Source organism: Apis cerana, linkage group LG5 (assembly GCF_029169275.1).
Source record: "Apis cerana isolate GH-2021 linkage group LG5, AcerK_1.0, whole genome shotgun sequence".
NCBI lineage: Eukaryota > Metazoa > Arthropoda > Insecta > Hymenoptera > Apidae > Apis > Apis cerana.
Window position 1 is genome coordinate 9867627 of NC_083856.1, and position 23930 is coordinate 9891556.

The 23930-nt window shown below is 40.3% G+C and overlaps 2 protein-coding genes across 2 annotated transcripts; one reads left to right on the top strand and one right to left on the bottom strand.

The window, feature by feature from the left end:
* Positions 1-379: 379 nt before the first annotated feature.
* On the bottom strand, positions 380-2192 carry LOC107994323 (uncharacterized). The gene is made up of 3 exons (XM_062075584.1): positions 2142-2192; positions 1090-1731; positions 380-955 (listed from the first exon to the last, which is right to left on the bottom strand). Exons 1-3 carry the CDS (start codon positions 2190-2192, stop codon positions 569-571), a joined length of 1080 nt encoding a protein of 359 aa, XP_061931568.1. The 3' UTR covers positions 380-568.
* A 4926-nt stretch (positions 2193-7118) lies between these two features.
* LOC133666100 (short stature homeobox protein 2-like) lies at positions 7119-19545 on the top strand. Its single transcript, XM_062075099.1, has 4 exons — positions 7119-7341; positions 8449-8820; positions 16131-16364; positions 16678-19545. Exons 1-4 carry the CDS (start codon positions 7191-7193, stop codon positions 17043-17045), a joined length of 1125 nt encoding a protein of 374 aa, XP_061931083.1. The 5' UTR covers positions 7119-7190; the 3' UTR covers positions 17046-19545.
* The last annotated feature ends 4385 nt before the right edge of the window (positions 19546-23930 follow it).

Consider the following 23930-nt stretch of genomic DNA (forward strand, 5'->3'; position numbering starts at 1 on the left):
TTTTGAAAATGATTTCAATATTTTTATTCTATTTCTTCCACTATTTGCTCTATCCTTATCTATATTTTCTTTATAAGATTCATAGCTCCAATATCTGAATAAAAAAAAACTATATTGCCTTTTTTGCCTAATTAATTGATTAAAAGTATTAACAGAATTCATATATATATTTACATTTTTATATGTTGTGAGATATATATGAGATATTAGAGTATTTTTTTATGTATCTTCGGATCGATTCGGATAATTTTATTTATTTATCCATTATATATTTAATAATAATTGTAATTAAAATTTATAATAATCAAATTATGTACATGTTTGTGATTAAAAACAATTTTCAATAAAATTAATTTTATAAAAAATTCGGTTTATTTCGATATTTTTTCTTTACCTTTTCGATAATATTACAGATTATTTCTTTTGAACATACGAATAATATTTCACATATATAATTTAATCGTGCGACGTACAATAATTTATATCTTTATATTAACATACGTTTCCAAATTTGTTTTTGAAGTTACGTTTGGTTATTTAGTCACAGCAAAATGAATTTTAATTTCATTCATATAGAGGGAGGACACGAAGTATAATCAAACATATCTTTTTGTTTAATTTGCATTTTCAATTGCTCTATTCTAGATAATTTTTGACCAATTTCATTCGAGTCGATTTTCTTATCGGATGATGCTTTCTTTTGTCTAGCTTGCTCGCAAATTTTCAATATTTCTGGTTTTTCCGTCACTTGTTGTTGGGAAATTTTATGAGAATGAAAATCGTTATTCAATGGTCGAATAATATCTTCTGATCGAACTCCCGATAGACAATTAAATGCTTTTCTTTTTTTCTGAGGCGGCCTCAATTCATCATACGGCATTCTACATGGTTCCAAATGTTTCGAACTTTCTTTACCTTCGTTTAGCTGATTGATTATCATGCGGTTCATCGATGTCTGTATTTATAAATCGATTAATTCATTTATCGAATCGCAAACAAACAACTTTAATCTCCTATTCTCGATACAAAATTTAATCCACGAAATTTTTTTAAAAGTGAAATTTATTATTGTTCCCTTATCCGTCGAAAAATTTGTTCGAAAAAAAAAAAATCTATTTCCAAATTTCGTTGAAAAAAGAAAATAAGGAAACCAACGCTTACCAAATTGGCCGAGCTCAACATTTTGGACAGTGCCGCTCTAGGTACCTTGTAGGATGGTGGAGGCTTCGGTTGAGGTTCTATGCAACCTTTTGGATACGATTTTAATGTTTCTGTATACAAAAAGACATCCCCAGCTGTCAATTCGTATCGTGAATCCTGCAACCTCGGATCGCATATCCTTTTATTTCTCTTCTCCCTGAGCGCCAGTTTACAAGTACACGGATCAGGCCAAAACCTTTTCGGATTTGGCCCAAAGATCGTCTCCCACAACGTGTATTTCTCCTCCACCGGTTTCTCCTCCTCCTTGCAATTATCTGGCTTCTTTTTCGGCTCTGGCTTCTTTTTAAACGTGAAAAATTTTCTCTTCTTTTTTATTTCCTCAAATTCGATACACTTGGACTCGCAACCCTTGCAAATGAGATCTACGCGAGGTGGCACTGGCAACCCACAGTTCCCGCTACCATATTCGACCGGTTTCTTCTTCCAGAACCAGAAAGATCGGGCATCTACGTTGGGCCCGATACATGTTATCACAGGACTTCTGAGCAATATTGAGGGATTATAGCTTTCCTGAGAATAGTAACTCTTTTATGCATTAAATATGCTTCGTTGCTTCGTTATAAAAAAAATATGAGTTTAACCGTTTTTTTCTTTTTTTTTTTTTTTTTGAGACTAATTTACAAATGCTAAGATATAGTAAAGTATAGATAAAAATTGTTGTTGATCTTTTATTATTATTATTATTTTTTTTTTTTTTTTACGTACTCGAAAAAAGGATCTATCCTATTTCGAAAACAATTATTTTATCTATCCTTTTTTCTTTAAATTAAAATACATATATATTATATATATCTCGGTTGAAAAAAAATTTCTTTCGAAAGGGTTAAGCAAAAAATTCGTCCATCTTGCCCAGATAACCTATCTCTTTCTAGCAACTGATTATTTCACCGATATTGTTCCGTTGTTATTGAAAATGATACCTTTATGAATTTTACACCGGAAATTTGGAATTTGGGTCTGAAGGATGCCATAGTGAGGTAAGTTTTTTTTTTGTGGACGAAAATCGTCCTTTTTATTATCGTGTTTAGTTTACATTGGAAATTTGGTCCTTTGATATGAATGAAACTGGTTCAAAATGCTAATGAAACAACGAAATATCGATTACGGCCCTCCTATTTCATAATTTCTCCATCGATATTTACGTTCTATAATTTCAAATTTTTGAAAAACTTCTCGCGTAACTTTTCCACTCTCTGACAAATTCATAGTCCTCCTCCTCCTCCTCCTCATTCGTATTTCAATTTTTTTTCGTATCTACTAACACTCATTATTATTAACCGATCAATAATCAATTCGATTATTATTCAAATATCAATCAATCCCCTCTCGATTTGAAATTTCAATTCCTCCTATAATAATTCGAATTCAACCAGTTAGAAAATCGCACGATCATGGAAAGAGACAAAGAGAGAGAGAGAGAGAGACGAACGAGTTCCCCGCCATTCGATTTCCTTTGATCATCCACCGTTTCCGGCCTCCTCCTGTTCAAACCTTCGACTAACCTCAGCCACTGTTAATTTCGGAGGGAAGCTCGGAATTACCGATACTCAGCCTGCTTGCAAACCGATGAAACGAGAAGCGTTCCAGAAACGTCGATATCGCGCGCATCCACGCTATGGATGCGCTCCTGCCCGTGGAAAACGAGCGGCAGCAAGTGAGCGAAGGGGAGGCGAGGTTGGAGAAACTTGGAGAAGACACGAAGAAGAGATTTCGAAGCGTTTCGGATTGATTCGGTTTAAACCGAATTCTCTGGTTTTGCGTACAGTATGCCTCATAAGTGGTGTGTGAGTTGCACACACTGCGTATTCCATGATTCCATGGTTCGTTTATCGCCGATTGAGAGTGAGAGAAGTGCCATTTTGGCGCCAAAGTCACGAGATCCGACAAACTTTCTTAAAAAATATCGGGCCAGTATATTAATTATAATAATAATCGTTTGTAGTTTTACAAAGTTTTTCAGATGAGTGTTTATTTCTTATGTGTATTGATTATTTTTTTTTAAAGAAAATATAATATACGGATATTTTAACGTATATTTTTATGTAAATTCAATTAGAAATTTGTACTTGGAAATCAATGAAACTTTATATAACATTGCTTTTAGTGTAAAACGAAAAATAAAGGCGAGTCAAATATTCGAAATATCGATCAATTTAATAAAAGCTTGACTAAATCAATTCTATATTATTGAGAATCTCTTTTTAAAATTGAAATTTTATATTATTTTTAATATAAAACTGAAAAATAACGAAAAAAGATACGAACTCCCCGATCAATCAACAATAAGAGCTTAACAATCAACCATTCTCACCTTAAGTTTCACATAACATTACTCTTAACGTTGGAAGGAACGTATTTACTCAAAAGACGACAATTCATTACACGTATTTCGAATAATATTACCCTGAAATTTCATACAACAACGTTATTCTTAATTAAATTAACCATAACCATATACATATACCTGAATATTAAATAAAACTTGTACGACATTAATAATTATAAAAAACTGAAAAGTGGGGACGACGATAAAGATGGCCAGATATATCCTGAAAAGAACGAAACGGTGGAGCCGATCGTCGAATCAACACCCTGGCCAACACCATAAAAACGTAACGATCAACCCTTGACCATCACCTAGAATCGGTCCACCACCTCTAACCAACCACCTCTTCCTAACGTATCAGCCCCGCGGCTGAACGACGCTGTAGACGTTGCCCACCGCCACTCCATCCCCTCCTCCGCGCGAGGAGGGTATATCCCCCAACCGGCGATTTTCCGGCGGCGAGTCGCGGTGAGGAAGGGTGTTTACTCAAGACACGACAATTCATTACGTAATTGAATTGAATGAGGCCCCCCTCTCTCTCTCTCTCTCTCTCCTTTCTGCTTTCTCCATTTCCCCACCTTGCTTGCGCATCCCTCCCTGTCTAGCCAACGGATAACGGGCACGGCACGTGTAGTGTAGAAACGACGATGGTTGCGCGTGTGCGGGTCTATTTGGCCAGGCAGAGAAGAGAGAGAGAGAGAGAGAGAAAGAAGAGAGGGAGAGATCCATCCGTCCCATGGCCACCACACCCAACGAGCATCCACGCAGGGTTGAGACGTGAGGATGGACGAGGATAGAGTTATACGCGATGCGTATAGAGAGAGAGAGAGAGAGGAGTATTCGGCCCGTGTCTGCCTTGGTGGGCGAGGGAGGGATAGGCAGGTAGGGGTTGCTACCGAATTAAACGATTAGTTAAACTGATTTCGAGTTAGGCGAATGAATAAGTAATCGGATTTCTCGTTAAGGTAATCGCATTGCGCCCTGATTGGCTCCGTCTGCCTGCGTTATAGACCGTTTCTCCCTCTACTACCGTTTCCATCGTTGTATATATATATATGTATATATATATATGTGTGTGTATATATATATACGTCTCTCTCTCTCCCTGCACCAATTCCGCCTCGCGTTATCTTTGTTACACGAGCGTTAATTCTCTTCTCCGTTCGAATATCTCCTTTCCTTGTTCGTTACTTTTGTCATTCGTTCTTCTCTCTCTCTCTCTCGTTCAACGGTAACGGAAGCGTCATTCAGCATCCGTCTCCTTCCCGTCTGCTTCTATCTCCGCCGTCGATCTCTTTTTTTCCCAAGCTTCTTTCAAGGATACTTGCCTACCTTTGGCTTTTGTATTTTGATCACCGGGATACCGTGATACCGTGTCACGATTTGATCGGTTGTTTGTAAAAGAGTTTGTAAAAGGTAAATTGTCGAGTGATGTAATCGATTCTCTTTTTTATACTTTTCTTTCTAAAGACGAGTCATTTAATTCTAAATTTTATTGATTTAATTCTTCGTTATTTGAAACTTTCAAATTTTTACTTCTCTCGTTTCTTTCTTCTGATATTTGATCAAACAATAGTCTAGATTATTTTCTTCGTTCTTTCTTCTAAATTTCTCAACCAAGGTGGATTTACATCGTTTCAGTTTTCCAATCCCCGTCGTTACTGTCTATCCATATCCATCCCAACGTTTCACGGGCCGTGTTTGCCCAACCAATTACATTCCCGAACGCAATCCCATTTAAATATTGCCGAGTTTGGTAGCGGCAAACACGAGACACGCCGCGTCCCGGCCTCGCAATTCGAACGCGGCTGGCCTGTCAAAAGGCCAGTTACGCGTCCATTTCGATGTAAAACGTTGCCACGCAAATATTTTCGACTCTCCAAAGTGGCGGCCATCCCCTTCCTCAAGATTCGATTCCGTCGCTTCTTGAATTTCAATTTCGTATCGAGGATTTTTTTCTCTTTCAAGGAAGGAAGAAGAAGAAAATTCGACAATGGAGGGTGAAATTGAAAGTGGTTTCTATTTGCGATGGATTGAAGGAAAAAAGAAAGAAAATGAATCTAAATTAAGTTATTGCGAATTTTAAACGAAAGAAGAGTATATATTATTTCTTTAATTTCCTTATAAAATTGTTAATTTATATAAAGAAAGGATTTTAAAATGTAAATTAATTGTATATAAAAATTCCATCAACATCTATCTGCAACATCTATTTATCTACAAGATTTTACGCAAAATATAATTCAATTTTATCCAATCTCTTTTAAATCCTATCATTATTTCCTCTTCGAAATACACCACGGAAGTGACGATCAACAGTACTAAATCATTTAAAACCGATCATCGTACCCCATCTACTAACTACGACATAAACATGGTCGACAGGGATCGTGAACGAGCATCATTCTCACCTAAACCTATCATCCACGAGGGACGTGTGTCCACCATAGAGTACATAACACACCAACGCCACCGAGTGAGTGATTGCCGAAATGAGGATTGTTCGTGATGTCTACCTGTTCAATGTGTAACGCGAGTGAAACGAAGAGAGACAGCGCAAGGAGACACGTAGATGCAAGAGAGACACACGTACATACAGGGAATCAAACTTATCGGTGGATGATAGTTTGTGAAGAGAGACAGAATAACGCATAAACGAACAGACGCAACGGATTCAAACGCTCAAGTACAAGGATATATGATATCTATATACGTGTTACTTTCCAAAAGACAGAGAAACACACGAGAGAAACATAAGCACGGTGATCGCACTTGGTGTTAGCTACGAAACAAAGAAAGAAAGGCAAGATACGAAAGATTGATCCGGGCTATTGGTAGCTCGCAGAGAAAAGACAGAGAAACGCATAAACATAAGAGAGACACGCATCGAAAGTGGTGACTAGCCAGGGAATTGGGCTATCGCTATAGTTGCGAAACAAAGAGAGAAACAGAGATACATTGAAACACAACACGAGTAAGCGTTATATCGCTGGATGGTTATTCGCAAAAGACAGAGAAACGCGTAAACAGAACGGAGACGTAGACTTTCGCATCCAAACGGCCAACGTAGGAAACCGAGCAATGGATATTTCGGTTTGCGAAACAAGGAGAGACACGTCGAAACGGTGGCCAGTGGATGGAATTGGGCTATCGCTAGGTGTTAGTTCGCGAAACGAAGAGAGGAACGCGAGAAAGAGAGAGAGAGAGAGACACGCCGGGAAGTAAGGTGTTAGTTGGGAAGCGAAGAGAGAGACGGAGAAGCAAGCGAGAGGCAACATAGCAGCGAGCAGGGCTATCGGTAGGTGGGTAGTTTGCGCTTCGCGGGTGGAAAAGCGGGCGCAAATGCTAATGAGGGTCGGTTTAGGGGCGGTGGGGGTTTGAGCCGGGGTTGGGGGTGGAGGTAGACGGTGGTGGAAACGGGAGGGGCGAGGGAGAGGAAGAGGCGAGGGCGTAGCGGAAACGCCTACGAGGGTGCGGATTGGCCGGCGTCCGAATGGCGTCCTGAGGGACGCGTGGCGTCGCGACGCCGAGCGCCAAGGCTACCACCTAGAACCACCACCGTGCACCCCCTCGAGGTGCTCTCCGTCCTCGGCGACGAGGTCGACGCGAGTGCCGCGTCGTCGCGCGAGTCTTCTCCGCGAGGATGGAGCAGCTCGCCCAGTTCGTCTCCAAGAGCTTCGACAACGCGGCTGGCGAACACGCGGCATGCAGGACAACCACCGAACGGCCACCCTCCGCGAGGATCACCCTGAGTGTCGCGCATTTGCTCGGGGATCCTGCGGAGAACGAATCGAGTACGTTTTCATATATATCATTTTCAAGAGAGTTTTTTCTTTTTTTTTCCTCTCCTCTTTTCGAGATCTCCCGATCTTCGAGTTTTCTCCTCCCTTCGAGATTATTGTTTGCTCTTCGTTGGTGATTTCCTGGTTTCGAAACGGTTCTTCGTCACGTGGTGGGACTCGGTTCAGTGTTTAGTGTGGGTGGGTGGATGATCGATCGAAAGTGCGAAACACAAAGATTGTGTGGGTGGATGTGGTTGTTCCGCGATGGTGGAAGATGATCGAAGGAACGTGAAGGTTTTGGAAGTAGGTTTTGGAGGTACATGAATATCTGTATCCTCTTGAACGACAAAGTTGGGGGAGTTTGGTTAGCAAGAGAAATAAATTGCGTCGAAACACTTTTTTTACTCTTCAAATATAATCAAATACTCTTCAAATATTCGTAATATGAATGGCATCGAGACGACAGAGTTTGCATACATACATGAAGTTGTTGTTCCACAAGAGAAATCAATTCCATTTTTTTTCCTTTGGAATTATCAATTGTCGATTAGTGCGGAAATAAAGAAAGGCTCTAAAAGAATCTAAAGAGAAAAGAAAGGAAGAAAGTATTTCGCGCAGTTACGTTCTTGTCTTCTTGTGAGAAAAGTTCCAACAGATCTCTCCGATGCGATCGTTTTTCCTATTCAGTGAGTTCGGTAATCAATTGATCCTCATGCACGATTCGCTTCCCACTATTTGTCCCCAAGAATATCGCGAACGTGCCTCTTCTACCTCTAAAATGATCGTCAAACAAACAGTTGGTGAATCCTCAATTTGAAAGCAAACTCTTTGCAATTTGACGCTTCAACTTACTACTTTTCGAATGCTCTCTAGCATCCGACCACTATTTAAACGTCCACGAAACATTTCAAACATCCTCGAATCTAATCTAATCATATAAATTCTCGAAATCTTCAAAAATCTCTTCTTCTTCAACGCAGTTTTCTCTTTCCTTCCAATCCTCTGCGAGACGAATTTCCTTCCCCCCGTCGTTTCATTCCAAAGAAATTTCTTCTTTCGAAAGACGTTTCGAGAGGAACTGCGGCGCAGAGAAACTGATTACCGGCAATGGTTGTCCAGATGTCGGCGCTGCGACACGCGAATCAGTCCAGGATCCGTCGAGCGTCGAGGGGAGCAGCGTGGACGAGCCGCCGTCGCCGGAAGGCCGCCTCCAACCGGAAGACCTCTCGGTCACGACCAAGAGCAAGGAGGCGAAGGACGCGATTAACGCAACCGACGCCCTACCGCCCCTCAAGACGCCCGAATTGAAGCTCTCCGTGAGGAAATTGTTGGGATGCAGCCCATCGCCCCCACCCATCTCCAGAGATCGGTCGGCCAGTCCTGAAAACTGCATCGAATTGAAGAATCACGCTTCCAACGATGCGAAAGCCTCCGATTTGAAGATACAGTCGCAGGTTTCGAAGTCGTTGATGCAGGAGGAAAGTGGCAAAGGTGAGGGAATATATTAACAATTATATTATATTCTGGAATATAATTATATCTACAATGATACGAGAGGTTTTAAGAAAGTATTCGAGGAGGAAAATGATCGGAGGATTCTAACTATTTTAAATATTTTTTGTTCCTTCCTATTTTCAAGATAAAATATCTTGAGTACTACATCGAGTATTGCAAATTAAGCATAGAAAAATAATTATTTTTCTAGTTGCTTGAAAAGAGAGAATATTTTTGGAGCATGTGGAATAATTATATTTCTGAATATTTTATATTTACAACGATACGATTGGGGTTACGAAAGATTTTGAACAAATATTAATAATAGGAAAATGATTGGAGGATTCTAATTATTTTAAATATTTTTTGTTCCTTCCTATTTTCAAAATAAAATACCTTGAGCTACATTGCAAATTAAACATAGAAAAATATATTAATAATTATTTTTCTAGTTGCTTGAAAAGAGAGAATATTTTTATTTCTGAATATTTTGTATTTACAACGATACGATTGGGGTTACGAGAGATTTTGAACAAATATTAATAATAGGAAAATGATTGGAGGATTCTAATTATTTTAAATATTTTTTGTTCCTTTCTATTTTCAAGATAAAATATCTTGAGCTACATCGAGTATTGCAAATTAAACATAGAAAAATATATTAATAATATTAATAATTATTGCTTGAAAAGAGAGAATATTTTTGGAGTACGTGGAATAATTATATTTCTGAATATTTTTGTATCTACGATTTGGGTTATGAGAGGTTTAATAAGAGAAAAGTGATTGGAGAATTCTAATTATTTTAAATACTTTTTGTTGGTTTGTATTGACTCGTTTGTATTCAAGATAAAATATCTTAAATTAATTGCCGAGGATATCGAATTGCAAATACAAATATTTTATATTTACGAGTTTGTTTCGATCATTTCAAATAAAATATCTTAAGCATATCGATGAAAATATCGAGTTGCAAATGCAACGTAGAAATTGTTCATCTAGTTGCTAGAAAAGGGAGAATATTTGTTATCATTTTTTCGAGGAATATTATTTTGAATACTTTATACCTGGAATGATACGATTGGCGTTACGAGAGGTTTTAAAGATGGTGTTCGTTGTGTGTTTCGATGGTAAGAAGGTCAGGAACCTCGGGCACGTATCGTCGGAGGGTTCGATCTTCGTTTATAATTCAACACGTCGTCCAATAAAGCTCAGAAGTGATTGGGAATAGCTGACCGTTCACAACGTAACGATCACCGACCTCCAATTTTACCCAAGATGCCAAGTCGACTTCAATAACGACCGTTCACCGACCACCACTTGCACTTTTCTTCTTCCTGCCTGTCATCCTCCTTTGTCGCGACCTTCCATCTCGACGATCGATTCTCCAAATATTTCAGAAAATTTCAACATTGCTTCAGATTAATTAGTTAGATTTCTCCTTTCGAATCGTCTGTCTCTCAGCTTTTGGCCTCGTCAAACATTGCATTTGTTCCAAGTTATAAGAGACATTCTCCATAAAAATTCCCTCCATAATATTACCCAAGAATATCGACTTTAAGTTGTTATTTCTCCATTTCTTAATTTATCCCGTTATATTTCAACTTCGTCTCCAATTCGCAATATCCATTTGGATGCCATCTTATTGCACACTTTCCGTTCAATCTTCAATATCCGCTCGAATATGAACACTATTGCTTCAATTTGCATAATGACAAGAATACCAAATCGTTTCATACTTATTTTCTCTCCGATACGTTTCACAATAACACAGTTCCAACGATATCCACTCGATGATAAAAATATTCAATTTCAACTTATAATTCTCCTCTTCAATCTCCGATCCAACAACGTCCACTTGAATAACTTCGATAACTCGATTTTTACCCAACATCGTAATCCCAACGTAACCAGCTACAGTAACCACCGATAATTAATCACCGATCTTCAATCTCCAGTCACACGATACCTCAACAACACCAAAAGCGGGTTAAATAAAAGGACGAAATAAATAACGAAAGAAAGTCTTTTCGCTAAAAAGACACGATTCCTTCTCTCTCTCTCTCAAAAAACCAAAACGATTTCCCACCCGCTTCTTCGCCGCTTCTTCTCAAACTCAGCCGTTATTTATGCTTCTACTTGGCCGCGTCCGATGGCTGCCGGCCGAGCAGATTGCTTTTTGATTTGCGCTTAATCGGGAAAAGTTATGGACCCCCGAGAGAATGGAACCTCTCTCTCTCTCTCTCCCTCCCTCTCTTTCCCTTTTTCTCCATCCAGCGGAGGCGAGCGTGTTAGGGGGCGTACACAACTAACGCGGCGGGCCGCATATTAAACCATAAATTCATGCGAGTTTCCGGCCGCAATAGACGCCAGAGTTATCGCGGCGAGGAAGCAACCATGGCATTTTGGTTACCTTTGAACGCGTCAGTTTTTTTCGCTTTTTTTTCGAACTCCATTTTCCATCCGAGACCTTCCGTCCAATTTAACCGCCCTCTGTGTAACGCTTTGTCGATTGCATTTTTTATTCCCGCGCATTGTCCGCCATTCTTCCATCCGAGCCCTCCGCGCTTTTTTTCGTGAATTACGAGCTTTGAAACTTCGATTCCTCCTTTTATTTCTTTCTCAGGCTTCTTTTGCGGGCGGTTGTGGGAGAAGGGGGCTGGGAAAGGATGAAGTATGTAGAAGAGTTTTTAAATCTTACGAATTAGATAATTTTTGTAATGAGATATTTGTCCAAGACCAATGAATCGAATCGTTACGTTATTTCTTGAGTGCAAAGAGACGTTTATTCGCGGGAGGAAAACAACGACACATTGCGTACGAGACATCTCGTTTTTTCGATTCGAAGGAATTAATCGAGGAATAAAAACAATAGGAAAAGAAGGAAGAGGAAATTCTTACAAAAGATGTAAAATCTAAAGTTTTCCGATGGAAAAAAGAAAAACCAGACGTAATTGCAAATTATGAATATTATTGAAACATTATTCAAGTTTCGTAAAGTAAAGAATAATTAATCGATTTAATAAATAATAGTTAAAGTGTAACAAAGCCTATATGATAAATAGATGTATAAGAGATATACGATGATATTTAAGAATGCTTTATAAATACTTTAAAAATTGCAATATACATATATGGTATGTATATTTTGTTTAGAACGTTCAGAAATACTGCTTGAGCGAGCAGAGCGCCGTGTTAATATTTCCCCGAGTTCCTTCCAATTTCGTGGAGAAGTGAAACGATTCGATTCCAATCGATTCAATTGGACGATTTCGCGACACTGTCCGTGGACAGTCACGAAGGGACGGCCGCGATATTTCACGGCCGTGGAGGAACGACGCGACGTAACAAATATCGTCGCAGAAAGAGAGCAGTCGCGCACACGCGTCTCCCAAATGGCCATCGGCGTTTACCGCCACCCGCCGTATTTGACCCCTGGTCAAAGTCTCCCCCCTCCCTTCCCTTCCACGCGAGTTTACGACTCCCTAAGTTTTTGAATTTTTCTCCCCACAGTTATTTATCGGGCCAATCCTCGGCTCGTGAATCTTTTCCTGGACAGGTTTTCGACGCGGATGGAATTTGAATTATGCAAATTTGATTCCAAGTAACAAGTGGGCGGGGTTGCATTCGTTTTTAATAGGCTCTTTATTAGTAATTTTGGTTCGTATATTTATAAAAAAAATAATCTTATCGGATGTGGCATCGATTCATTGATTCTTATACTCACATTTTCATGGAATATTTTCTTCGCAAATAATTGTATTAATAGATTAAGATCGATTAAATCGTACGATATATTAATAAAAATATTGAATATATTTTCACGTTAGTTTGAGGAAGAAAGAGATAGAAAGTGGGGAAGGATAATCCAAAATTTAGAGTATGTAAAATTTGACGATGAAGTAACGAAACAATTTCGAATTTTCTAATCAGTCAAATTGGTTTTATTATTCTTTCAGAAATTTTTTTTTTAAATATTTTCCTGTCTGAAAAATAAGATGACTTTTACGAGTACATCAAAGTATTAAATATCACGGATTTCATTTTTTCTTTAATATAAATCGCAGTCATTTTGACTGGTAGTAAAAATAGGTATATGTTTAACATTTATTAGCTACACTTATAGTAACCTCGATCTTTCAACATCGTAATACTCCACGCTATTTCAAATTCCAAGGATCTCCCTTCACTTTCTCCTCCCTCGCTCCTTCTCCAACAAGTAATTCACGAAAACATGGGACGGAGTGGCATATGCAGTTAGAACGCGCACGCGAGAAAAAAACTGGAGGGAAGAGGTTGTTAACCAGAGTTGTCCCGACGCTTTTATACGGCTGATGGCCGCGATATCTCGACTCGTTTGGAAAGGGAGAGAAAAGCGGAGGCCGCCAGTCAGCCTGGTGCTGGGGATCAGGCCAAGAGGGCAGCGCTCTTAGTAATCGAATTAGCGGCCCCTCGTGTCCGAGTGTGATTGCTTCGCCTTCTCCACGAGGGTTTCCACTATTGCTCCCTCCTTCCTCTCCGTTCCATCTCCCGCTTTATCCTTCCACCTTCGCACCTATCGTTCGTCTGCTCGTCCATGTCTCCTCCCGCATATTTACTTTTTTAACGAGTAAAAGGATATGCTCTTGCATTGCTGATTTTATTAGTCAGGAACGTGATGAAAAAAGGATCTTGGGTCTTACTTTCGTTCGAAAGAAGTAGGAAAAAAATTTCCATGACATTTGTGAGTATATATATTCCATAAAATAGAACAACTTTCTCTTATCCATATCCCAGTACGTGAAACGGAGATTTTTAAGAAAGAGGATAGATCAGAGGTCGAAAAATTCGAAAAAAGGAGAGAAATCGGTCATGAAATCGCGAACCAACAGATATAACAGGCGGATATCGTTAAAACGATCGTCAGCGAGAAATCCAGACGGATGGTGGGGGTGAAAGGGAGCGGCGGGGGTAGTTTGGCGATGAAGGGGCGGATTATTGGAACGAGAACGGAAACCGCGCGAGTTATTTTACCAGGAGGGGGTTTTAAACCGCTGTACATATGGATATACATATGGGGAGGGGGGGAGAGCCGCTCTGCCTCCGATTGGATTACCGTAGCTGCGCGCTTAATTGATTAAAGAGGGATACTTCATCGTGATCGCGGCCATCCTTGTAACTTCTCCTCGAGTTTTAATCGAGACCTCGTTTTTCCCCGCCCTTATTTTTTTCATCCAACTTTTTTCCCAATTTCGTTCTTCATTTCATCCCAAGATTTCGTCCCCGAGCACGAAACGAACCGACGAGATTCGGGATAATGAGAGGAGGATGTCGAACTATGGTTAATTTCAACAAAAATATTCTCCTAAAAAATATTATTCTCCGTATTGTGCACTAAAAATAACCCTTAGAAATTTATTAATCATCCAATTTGTTGATTGGAAAGATTATCATCTTGAGACGATTAGACTCTTAAGATCCATCTTATCAGAAATCTTGGACGGATGTAGAGAGGGAGATGCGATCGGGAAGACAGACAAAGAAAGAGAGAGAGAGAGAGAGAGAGGGACTAAACAGGAGGAGGGGATGGAAGGGTAACTAACGACTCTGTACAAGGCTGCGTAGCTCACCACTTTGCTAAATTATATAAATCACGTCCCCTTCGTCAAGGGCTGTTACGCGAGACGCTTAATCCACCCCACCAAACCCTCTCTCCACCCCTCTCTCAGTCCCTGCTCGACCAAGGCCACGGACCACCCCCGCAAGGAAACACACCCCATTGGAAACACCTTCGCGAGTACTTCTAGGTAGTTACTTTGCATTAAGCAGCCGTTAATTAAATCGTACGCCCGTTAATTATCCCGCAGCCTCCTCTCTCCCTCCCCCTTCCCCTTCTTTTCAAACGGAGGCTAGCAAGTTGCGGCTCCTTTCGAGGCTTCTCGAACGGTTTTTAAGATCTGGGATGGACAGGAGAAATTAGTTGACGGGGGGTGGAGGATAATTGGACCTTTCTCTAAGAGACTGTTGGGTTTGTAAGTATTTGCGAGCGGAGTAATTATGAAGGATACCGTCGAAATTAGGAAATTCTTCATCTTGCGGAGTGTTAATCGTATTCTATTCTAAGTTTATATCTTTTGAATTTTTGTTTTGAAAAATCGTAAAATCGAAATTATCGTAAATCGATTTGAGTACGTGAAATTCTTCATTTTCTACGGCATAAACTGTGACGTTGATTTCTCTTAAATTTTTGAACATTTTAAAAATCGTAAAACTATCGCACGTTGATCTGATCTAAATCTTCTTCATTTTTGGAGCGTTAATTAATGTTCTATGGCGTAAACTGTGACATTGGTTTCTCTTAAATTTTTCAAAAATCGTAACTCGATCGAATTATCGTTGATTTGAGTACGTGAAATTCTTCATTTTCTACGGCATAAACTGTGACGTTGATTTCTCTTAAATTTTTGAACATTTTAAAAATCGTAAAATTATCGCACGTTGATCTGATCTAAATCTTCTTCATTTTTGGAGCGTTAATTAATGTTCTATGGCGTAAACTGTGACATTGGTTTCCCTTAAATTTTTGAACATTTTAAAAATCGTAAAACTATCGCACGTTGATCTGATCTAAATCTTCTTCATTTTTGGAGCGTTAATTAATGTTCTATGGCGTAAACTGTGACATTGGTTTCCCTTAAATTTTTAAATATTTCAAAAATCGTAACTCGATCGAATTATCGTTGACTTGAATACGTGAAATTCTTCATTTTCTGGCATAAACTGCAACGTTGATTTTTCTCTTGAAATAATTTTTGAACATTTCAAAAATCGTAACTCGATCGAATTATCGCACAGAGGTTTCTTTAAATACGATGAAATACGGAAAATTCCTCGTTCTTTTTTTTATCCAAAAATCCAAAATTATGTTATGGAGTAATTATGTTAATCCGTTCAGCGGGGAGGAAGAAGAGTTTCTCAATGTTTTCCACGGAGAGAGATGTAAATCGTATTCCGACGAGACGTCTCTCTGATTTCGACTAATCGAAACTTCTTCTCGCCGCGTAATTTGAATAAGATCCTCGTAAAAAGGAGGGAATTTATGTTGATATCGCCGGGCGAAGAAATGACCTGTGAACGATTATGCGGCGATTAAATTTGGAATTTCCTCTTGACCGCCCCCGCGATTTAAAGATCCTCGTAAAAATTCCTGAAAAGGAACGAAAAGGAAGAAGCGAAGTCAAAGAAATTATCGCCGAGGAAACTGGTCGATTGATTTTCCAGAATTTCCTTTCCAGAATCATATCACCCTTTGAAATACTTTTTTCCAGGCTCGAATTGCCGGAACAGCGGAAACGGGAACGGGAAACAGAGAAGATCTCGAACGAACTTCACTTTGGAACAATTGGCCGAGTTGGAAAGATTGTTCGACGAGACTCATTATCCCGACGCGTTCATGAGGGAAGAGCTTAGCCAGAGACTCGGTTTAAGCGAGGCGAGGGTTCAAGTTTGGTTCCAGAACAGGCGTGCCAAGTGTCGCAAGCACGAGAGTCAATTGCACAAAGGTAAAACCAACTCACCTTTCTACCCGAACAATTATCAAATTATAATTATTTCCTTCCAAGAGGCTACAATAACGATTCAACAAAATCCCTCTTCTAAAAAGATTCCAATCGAATTATCGTCGTTTAACGTAGATGCTTAGAGTCCAACAACTTCGACACGAATGATACAGAAAGGAAACGAACTCTTAGATTCCTTCCCTCCCATTCTCACTAAAATAGCTAAACTGAACAATAACAAAAGAAAAATGAAAGAATAAAATAATCGCTTACACCACCCACGACACGAAATAACCGGCACGGTTGGGAATGGAAGGCGTTGCAGGTGGAATGGTGCTGGCGCCTCGCAGCCCCCCGGCCACGTTGGAGCCGTGTCGAGTGGCGCCCTACCTTCCCGCGTTGAGGTTGCACCCCCCGATCCAGGGTGCAGGTGGCAACATAACGACCGCACCGGCCTCTGCCTTCGATCCGGCCGTCCTCCATTACGCGGCTGCCGGCGGCCTCTTCTGCCTCCCGCCCCCACCGCCCCCGCCACCCGCCGCCAGCCACCATCCCCCCCACCCCCTCAGCCTCGCGGCCTCGTTGGCCGCGGCCGCGGCGCGCTCCAAGAACAGCAGCATCGCCGATCTCAGGTTGAAGGCGAGACGCCACCAGGAGGCCCTTGGACTCGACAGGCCCGCGTAAAAACGAACCAATCTCTCTCTCTCTCTCCCTCTCTTCCTCTCAACAGATCTCTTTTCTTTGCCACGGGGGTGAGTATGCTATCGAGGAGAGGGGAGGAAAGGGGAGATTATCTCGTGTAAGAGTAATTTTGTTCGTTCGTGAGATTAAACTTGGAATCGAAGAGATGGGTAGATTTAGCTTAAAAATTGGCAACTTTAATTTGGGACTCGCCACCGTTGTTGTTGAACAGTGTTGGTGATCGATATATATATATATATATATATATATATATATATATATACATAGAGGAAACGATAATTTGTGGAAATCTTGGTCGGGAAAATTCATTCGTATCATTTGTTCGTTCGTTGAAAGGATCGTGATAATTTGTGAGGATACCGCGTGCCAGCTCGTGTCCGACAAGTACAAACGGAAGTCTCGACGTGTATAAAGTGAACGATTCGGACGGGGGAGAAGTGTGTATTATACGATATAAAGTATTATATAAATATAAATATAAATATAAATAGCAGAGGGGTAGCAGAGGTGGGGGTTGGAAATTATCCTGTCGATTAAACTTTTCTCAAGCTTCGGGGAGGTAAAGGAAGGTTGGAGGAGAGAATTTGCAGCGAATGCGAGATATTCGAATACGGAAACTTGGGTGCCAACTTCGAAGCCGCGAAATTTAAATTGAAAAATGGATTCGATTCTGGCGCTCGTGTCGAGGCTGTTCTTGGATACATGATTGTCACTGTATACTATTAGCTTTAAAATATATAAACTTGAACCATCGAAACGTGGATTGTTTATTGCTCATTACCCTGAAAAGCAGTTCAATGCTCACGAAATCTCTCGTGAAAATCTTTCTTTGGTTAAATCCAAACACCGTTCTCACCACACTCGCTCATCATACTTCTCCATTCTTTCCCCTTTTCTCTGTCGAGGAGAAAAAAATTTCTTTCGCGAAAGAAAGAGTTTTGTTTCTCTCGTAACTCCTTCTTCGAGGAAACGAACGATCCGATTCCCTCCACGGTCGAAGCGAGAAGGGAAAACTCGCCAACAATTCTCCATTTCTCTCCAACTGTTGCGAAGTTACCGAGCTACCGACAAATCGGCTTGTCCTGGCACCATCGTCCAAGACATAATTCTTAGGGATGATTCACGGACGGCTGGACCTTGTGCGGTGGCCACGGTTCCGTCCCCGGGACGATGCCCTGGCCAGTGGCATCGTCGCCGGGGCGCTAATGCAATAACGCGTTGGTACGCGGATAAATCAAGCTGGCCGAATCGTTCCACCCGCTCTAATCGCGTTACCCCTCTCGTCCCTCGGGCGCCATTACCATCCACCTCGCGCTCCCGCGTTACAATAATATTTCTTTAAGCTTCGTTCCTTTTTTTCTTTTTTTTTTTTTTTTTTTAATCGCCAATTTCACTTTTCACCGTTGCGTTCCGTTTTCCATTCCGATTTTTATCCTTTTGTGTATATATATATAGGGTTATTTTAGGTTTGATTCGAAGAGATTCGTAAGGAGAAGGGTTAGAGGCTTCCTCTGTGATATTTTTCTACGGTATTTGTTTGATTGTTCTTTTCAGAAATGGATGGAAGAGGTGATCTCTCGCGATTTTTATCCTTTTTATGTTTATGAGAGGGTTTTTATTATGTAAAGAAAAACAAGAGGTAGTTAAAGTTTCTTCTGTATTTCGTAGTATTATTTTTTAATTTCTTAGTTTAAAAAAAGTTTTCTGTGTGATCTTTCTTCGAGATTTTGAATTTCTGAATTTACTTATCGTAGTTTTTTTCACGATATTTCTTTAACTTCTTACTTGAAAATGATTCGTGCGAAAATATAATTTTCTCCTAGATCAACCATATTTTTAACTATTCAAAATTCGCCAATTTTAATCGATCTAACTCGATCGACTTGAATATTGTCCAACGCCAATTCCGTCATCGATATAACTCGTTGATAAAATTCACAGCACACGATATTTCCTTAATTTCTTACTTGAAAATAATTTTTATAACTTTCTCCTAGATCAATCATATTTAAAATTCGCCAATCTAAATCGATCGACTTGAATATTGTCCAACGCCAATTCCGTCATCGATATAACTCGTCCATAAAATTCACGAATACTTGAAAATAATTTTTATAACTTTCTCCTAGATCAACCATATTTCCAACTATTCAAAATTCGCCAATTTTAATCAATCTAAATCAATCGACTTGAATATTGTCCAACACCAATTCGAATTCCGTCATCGATATAATTCATTTATATATATAAAATTCACGATACCGTGCATTGCACAAGATATTTCTTTACTTGAAATCTCTTACTTGAAAATAATTTTTATAACTTCCTCCTAGATCAATCATATTTAAAATTCGCCAATCTAAATCGATCGACTTGAATATTGTCCAACGCCAATTCCGTCATCGATATAACTCGTCCATAAAATTCACGATTACTTGAAAATAATTTTTATAACTTTCTCCTAGATTAACCATATTTTCAATTATTCAAAATTCGCCAATCTAAATCGATCAACTTGAATATTGTCCAACACCAATTCGAATTCTGTCATCGATATAATTCATTTATATATATTAAAATTCACGATACCGTGCATTGCACAAGATATTTTTTTACTTGAAATCTCTTACTTGAAAATAATTTTTATAACTTCCTCCTAGATCAATCATATTTAAAATTCGTCAATCTAAATCGATCGACTTGAATATTGTCCCACGCCAATTCCGTCATCGATATAACTCGTCCATAAAATTCACGATGCACAGCACGAGGAGGGGGGGGAGGAGAATTTTTTCTCCTCATCAATCACGCGAAGGTCGAAGCTTCGATCGCCGGCCAGCACGCGATTCGTTTCGCGTTAATGTATTTTAATTGTGGATGGCCGGCCCGGCGTGCACGCGTTTCCCAGGTAAATCAACCAGTTGGCGAAATCAGTTGCGCGTCCCGTAATCGCGTTAGCCGGGATTCATCCTGGACGCTCCCGAGGGCGTCGTTATTGTCCTATCCTGCCGCCGCGCCCGTCCCGTTTTCGCTCGATACGCGCCATCTGATTAAAAAACAAAACGATTCCCGCGCATCGCCGCGCTCCACGCTGCTCGCTTTTCAAACTATAATTCCCGAAACTGCAACTGGAGTCCGTGTGAGCGTATCTCTCCTCCCCCGCCTGAGTGGAGGCGCGTTGCTGTTGTGGAGGAAGGAAACGAGGAGGGGATTCTGAGAATTGCACGAATTTATTATAGCAGTACGTGTTTCGGGTTCAGGGGATGTTTTTGGAGTGAAAAGTTTTATTACAAAGGGAAACAATCGTGCTCTTTCGGTGTTTTTGGATCTCGATTTCGATCTCTTTCACGATTCCCTTTTGTCGTCTTCTTTGCGCGATGTAATTTGATTTTCTTCTCGTCGAGGGATGATATATCCAAAGAATGATAAATCTTGATAAATCTTCTACCGAAGAACGATCCAAAAAGTAGCCCAACTATGGATCGTTTTATATAATAACTGACCCCGCGTCCCTGGCGATCAATTTAACCTCGACGAATCCTCGAAAGGTCCCTCCACCTCCCTCCCCCCTTCGTCGCGACGAATAAAATAATGTCTCAGCGGTGAAATGAATTTCGAGGGTGGATACGAAAGGGAAGAGAAGGGAAGGGGAGGGAGAAGAAAAGGCGTTTTCGTCGCTTATTTTAATCCGAGTTTAAAGAAGTTTCTCTTTTCCCGCTGCTCGTAAATTGGCCGTCGTTTGTCTGCCGCCAAGGGGTCCCGTGAAAATCTCCTCTGACGTGCGTCTCTCCCTCCTCGAATCCCCGAGGAACCGACGCGATTTCTATTTACGCGGTGCATACGTTTGCAGAAATGTCTCTCTTTCCAGGGATCTTGATCTGATCGAGTCTATTAATGGTATTGATGTTTCGAGTCTGGATCGGGGGCACTGAAGTCTCGTGATTAATTTACAAAAAATAACAGCGCTAAATTTGTATCTCGTTATAAGTTTCGATACGCGTTTAGAAAGTAAAATTATTCCAGGTAAAAAAAAAAAAAATTAAAATCTGTCGAAGAACGGTATCTTTCAATAATAAGAAGCATCGATGATACGTTATTTTTACTTGATTGAATTAAGACAAAACTTGGAAAATAAAAAAATTTTTTCCTCGTCATTCATACTTTTCCAGATCGAATCACTGTTCAATTTAATTCTGCTCTCGAAATATTAAAACGTGTCCCTTTTCACTCACCGCCGATACGATTAATTTAACCAACAGATCTTCAGGTCGAAATATTTAATCATAGACGGTGTTTATTGCGCATAAAGGACGATTGAAACCGCTCCGCCATCCTGTCGGTGGCGCGGGTAACTGGGATATAATGGGCCGCGAAAACCAGTGGCGATCATCAATTACCGGCTGCCCTTCGTCGAAAAGTCGACGAGCGTAGAATAATCACGCGGGGAATGAAAATGGATCGTCGCGGTTATCGCGGCCCCTTATGGTTGATCACGTTATTTGCGCCACGTAAACGTCGTTGCTTGTAGCGCCCCTCCGCGATTCGATCGCGAATTTATTTATTTCACGATGACTCGACAAAAAAAGAAAAGAAAAAATAATAATAAAAATTTTTTCCCAAAAAACTGTTGTCGAATCGAATCGAAAAGTCCAATAATCATCCTGAAATATTCAACTCGACGTAATTTTTAATTTGAAAACGGCGATCACCGTTTAATGGCGTGTAATTTCTTATATATAAAATCGGAGATGAGCCGAGGCCGTGGACGAGGATTAATGAATTAGCGACGTAAACGAATCATCGAACCAGACCAATAATTCGCGATTAAATATTGCACTGCCCGACGGTCGATACCTCGGAATCCTGTGTATAACGCACCGAGAATAATTATCGACGACGAAGGCGACCTCCAGCGGAGAGCCCGTCACTGTTAAATCGGGTGGTGTTTACCCGATTTTCCCGAGCAGCGTGTACCACCGTTCCAGGATAATCAATCGGTTAACCGACAAGCCATGAACGCGTAATGAGCAACAATTCGGTTAGTCGGGCTCGAATAAATTATTCAAATTGCACACCGTCGATTAACTCGATTCGAGCGTGATTCTATTTCGACGGAGAGCGATGGAAAAGAACGTGTCCCGCGGCCAAATAAACCGGGAAACGATAAAACGATTATCCATCCCCTTATTCGCGATAATCCGATCGATTTATGCGATTAACGCTGATCGATCCTTCGATTCTTGCTTCGCCATCTTCTTTCAACGAAGGAAGGAAAGAAATATTTGTTTCTCGAGATTGAAATCTAAAATGACGAAGCGAAATACATTCAATTGTTAATCGCGTTTCAATTCTTTAAGATTTAAATATAAGATTAAATATTCGTTATATATATATATATATTTTTTTTCCCGGTAAGAAAATATGTTTCCATGTTCATCAGAAATTCAATACTTATACACGTTTCTTGCTATTAATTTACAAATATTCCTTTCTTTTCTCTTTCAAAGCAATAACGATATATTTCACGCGAGGGTTAACTTTAATATTCTTAAAAAAAGGAAAATAAATATTACCTTAAACACGTACCCATTGTGTATTGTCATTACTATTGACAATTGAAGAATTCTTGAAGAGTTTCATAAAAATAAATATTCTCACCTTTTCCAAATCCGGAGTAGGAAGAGGAGGGAAAAAAAATGGCGCCATTTCGCGGTTGATGAATAGGAGAAATCGCGATTTACCGGAGGGCGAGCATGTACCCGACCATGATGCATTAAATAATAATACCAGTGATTGCGAGAAACTCGGAATCATATATAGCTATAGCTGTGCCAGGTCGAGTTGTAGGAGGGGTTGTTGGGTGGAAGCGGATGGACCAAGGGATGCAAGAGGAAAGACGTTTCCTCTACACCCCCACCAGATATATCATCGCCTGGCAGTTATGTGTGTCATGAATTTTAGATTATCCTTGGATTAGATTAAGGGGCGGGGGGAAAGGAAGGAAGGTGCAGCCAACCAGCCCCTTGGTCCGCCAGTCAGTGCTGTACCAAGGGTGGCCGCGTGCCCGCGTGAATTATTTTTTCCCTCCTCCAACACCCTTTCCACGATTGATCTCTACATTTTCTACCTTTCCCCTTTCCCTCCTTCTTACCCAATCATCAAATATTAATATCTTAACTAATTTAATCTCCTTCCTTTTTAGAATTCTTAAATTCTATCTTCAATTCCAAACTTTTCTTTTCTTTCACCTTTGACAGAAGAATCTTTGAAAGAAGAAGAAAAAGAGAGAGAAAAAATCCTTTATCCAAAATATATACCGGGGAATTACGAATTAGAAAAAAGAAAAGGAAAGGAAAGAACAGACTCAAACAGATCCTTCCCTCCCCCCCTCCTCTCCTTCCACCCAGAAGAAACAATCTTCGCGTTAGGACAAGGAAAGAGAGGAGAGAATGGAAGAAACGAGGAGCTAAACGATGCTTGCCCACCCCGGCCAACGGAGAGCCGATGCCGAATCAATTCGCGTAATAGTCTCTGGGGTGGTGGGGAAGAGCGCAGGGGTTAAATCGACTGCAACTGCCTTCCTCGTCCCTTTCCCCTTCCCCAGCGAGAGAGAGACGCGGATATCCAGCTCGGATACGGGCCATTACCGCACCTGTCCCTCAAGTTTCTCTCGGGAGAGAGAGAGAGAGAGAGAGGAGATGGACTCTATCGTGGCTCTAATGAAGAGAAGCAATCACTTAAGCCGGCCGTTAGACCGATTGGACGCGTGGGAAACGCGTTTTATCCACGCTTTTATAAGCCAGAAACGTTTACGGTCGTTTTACTGCCCTCGAATGGGACACCGCCATCCAATGGGACGCTCGTGAT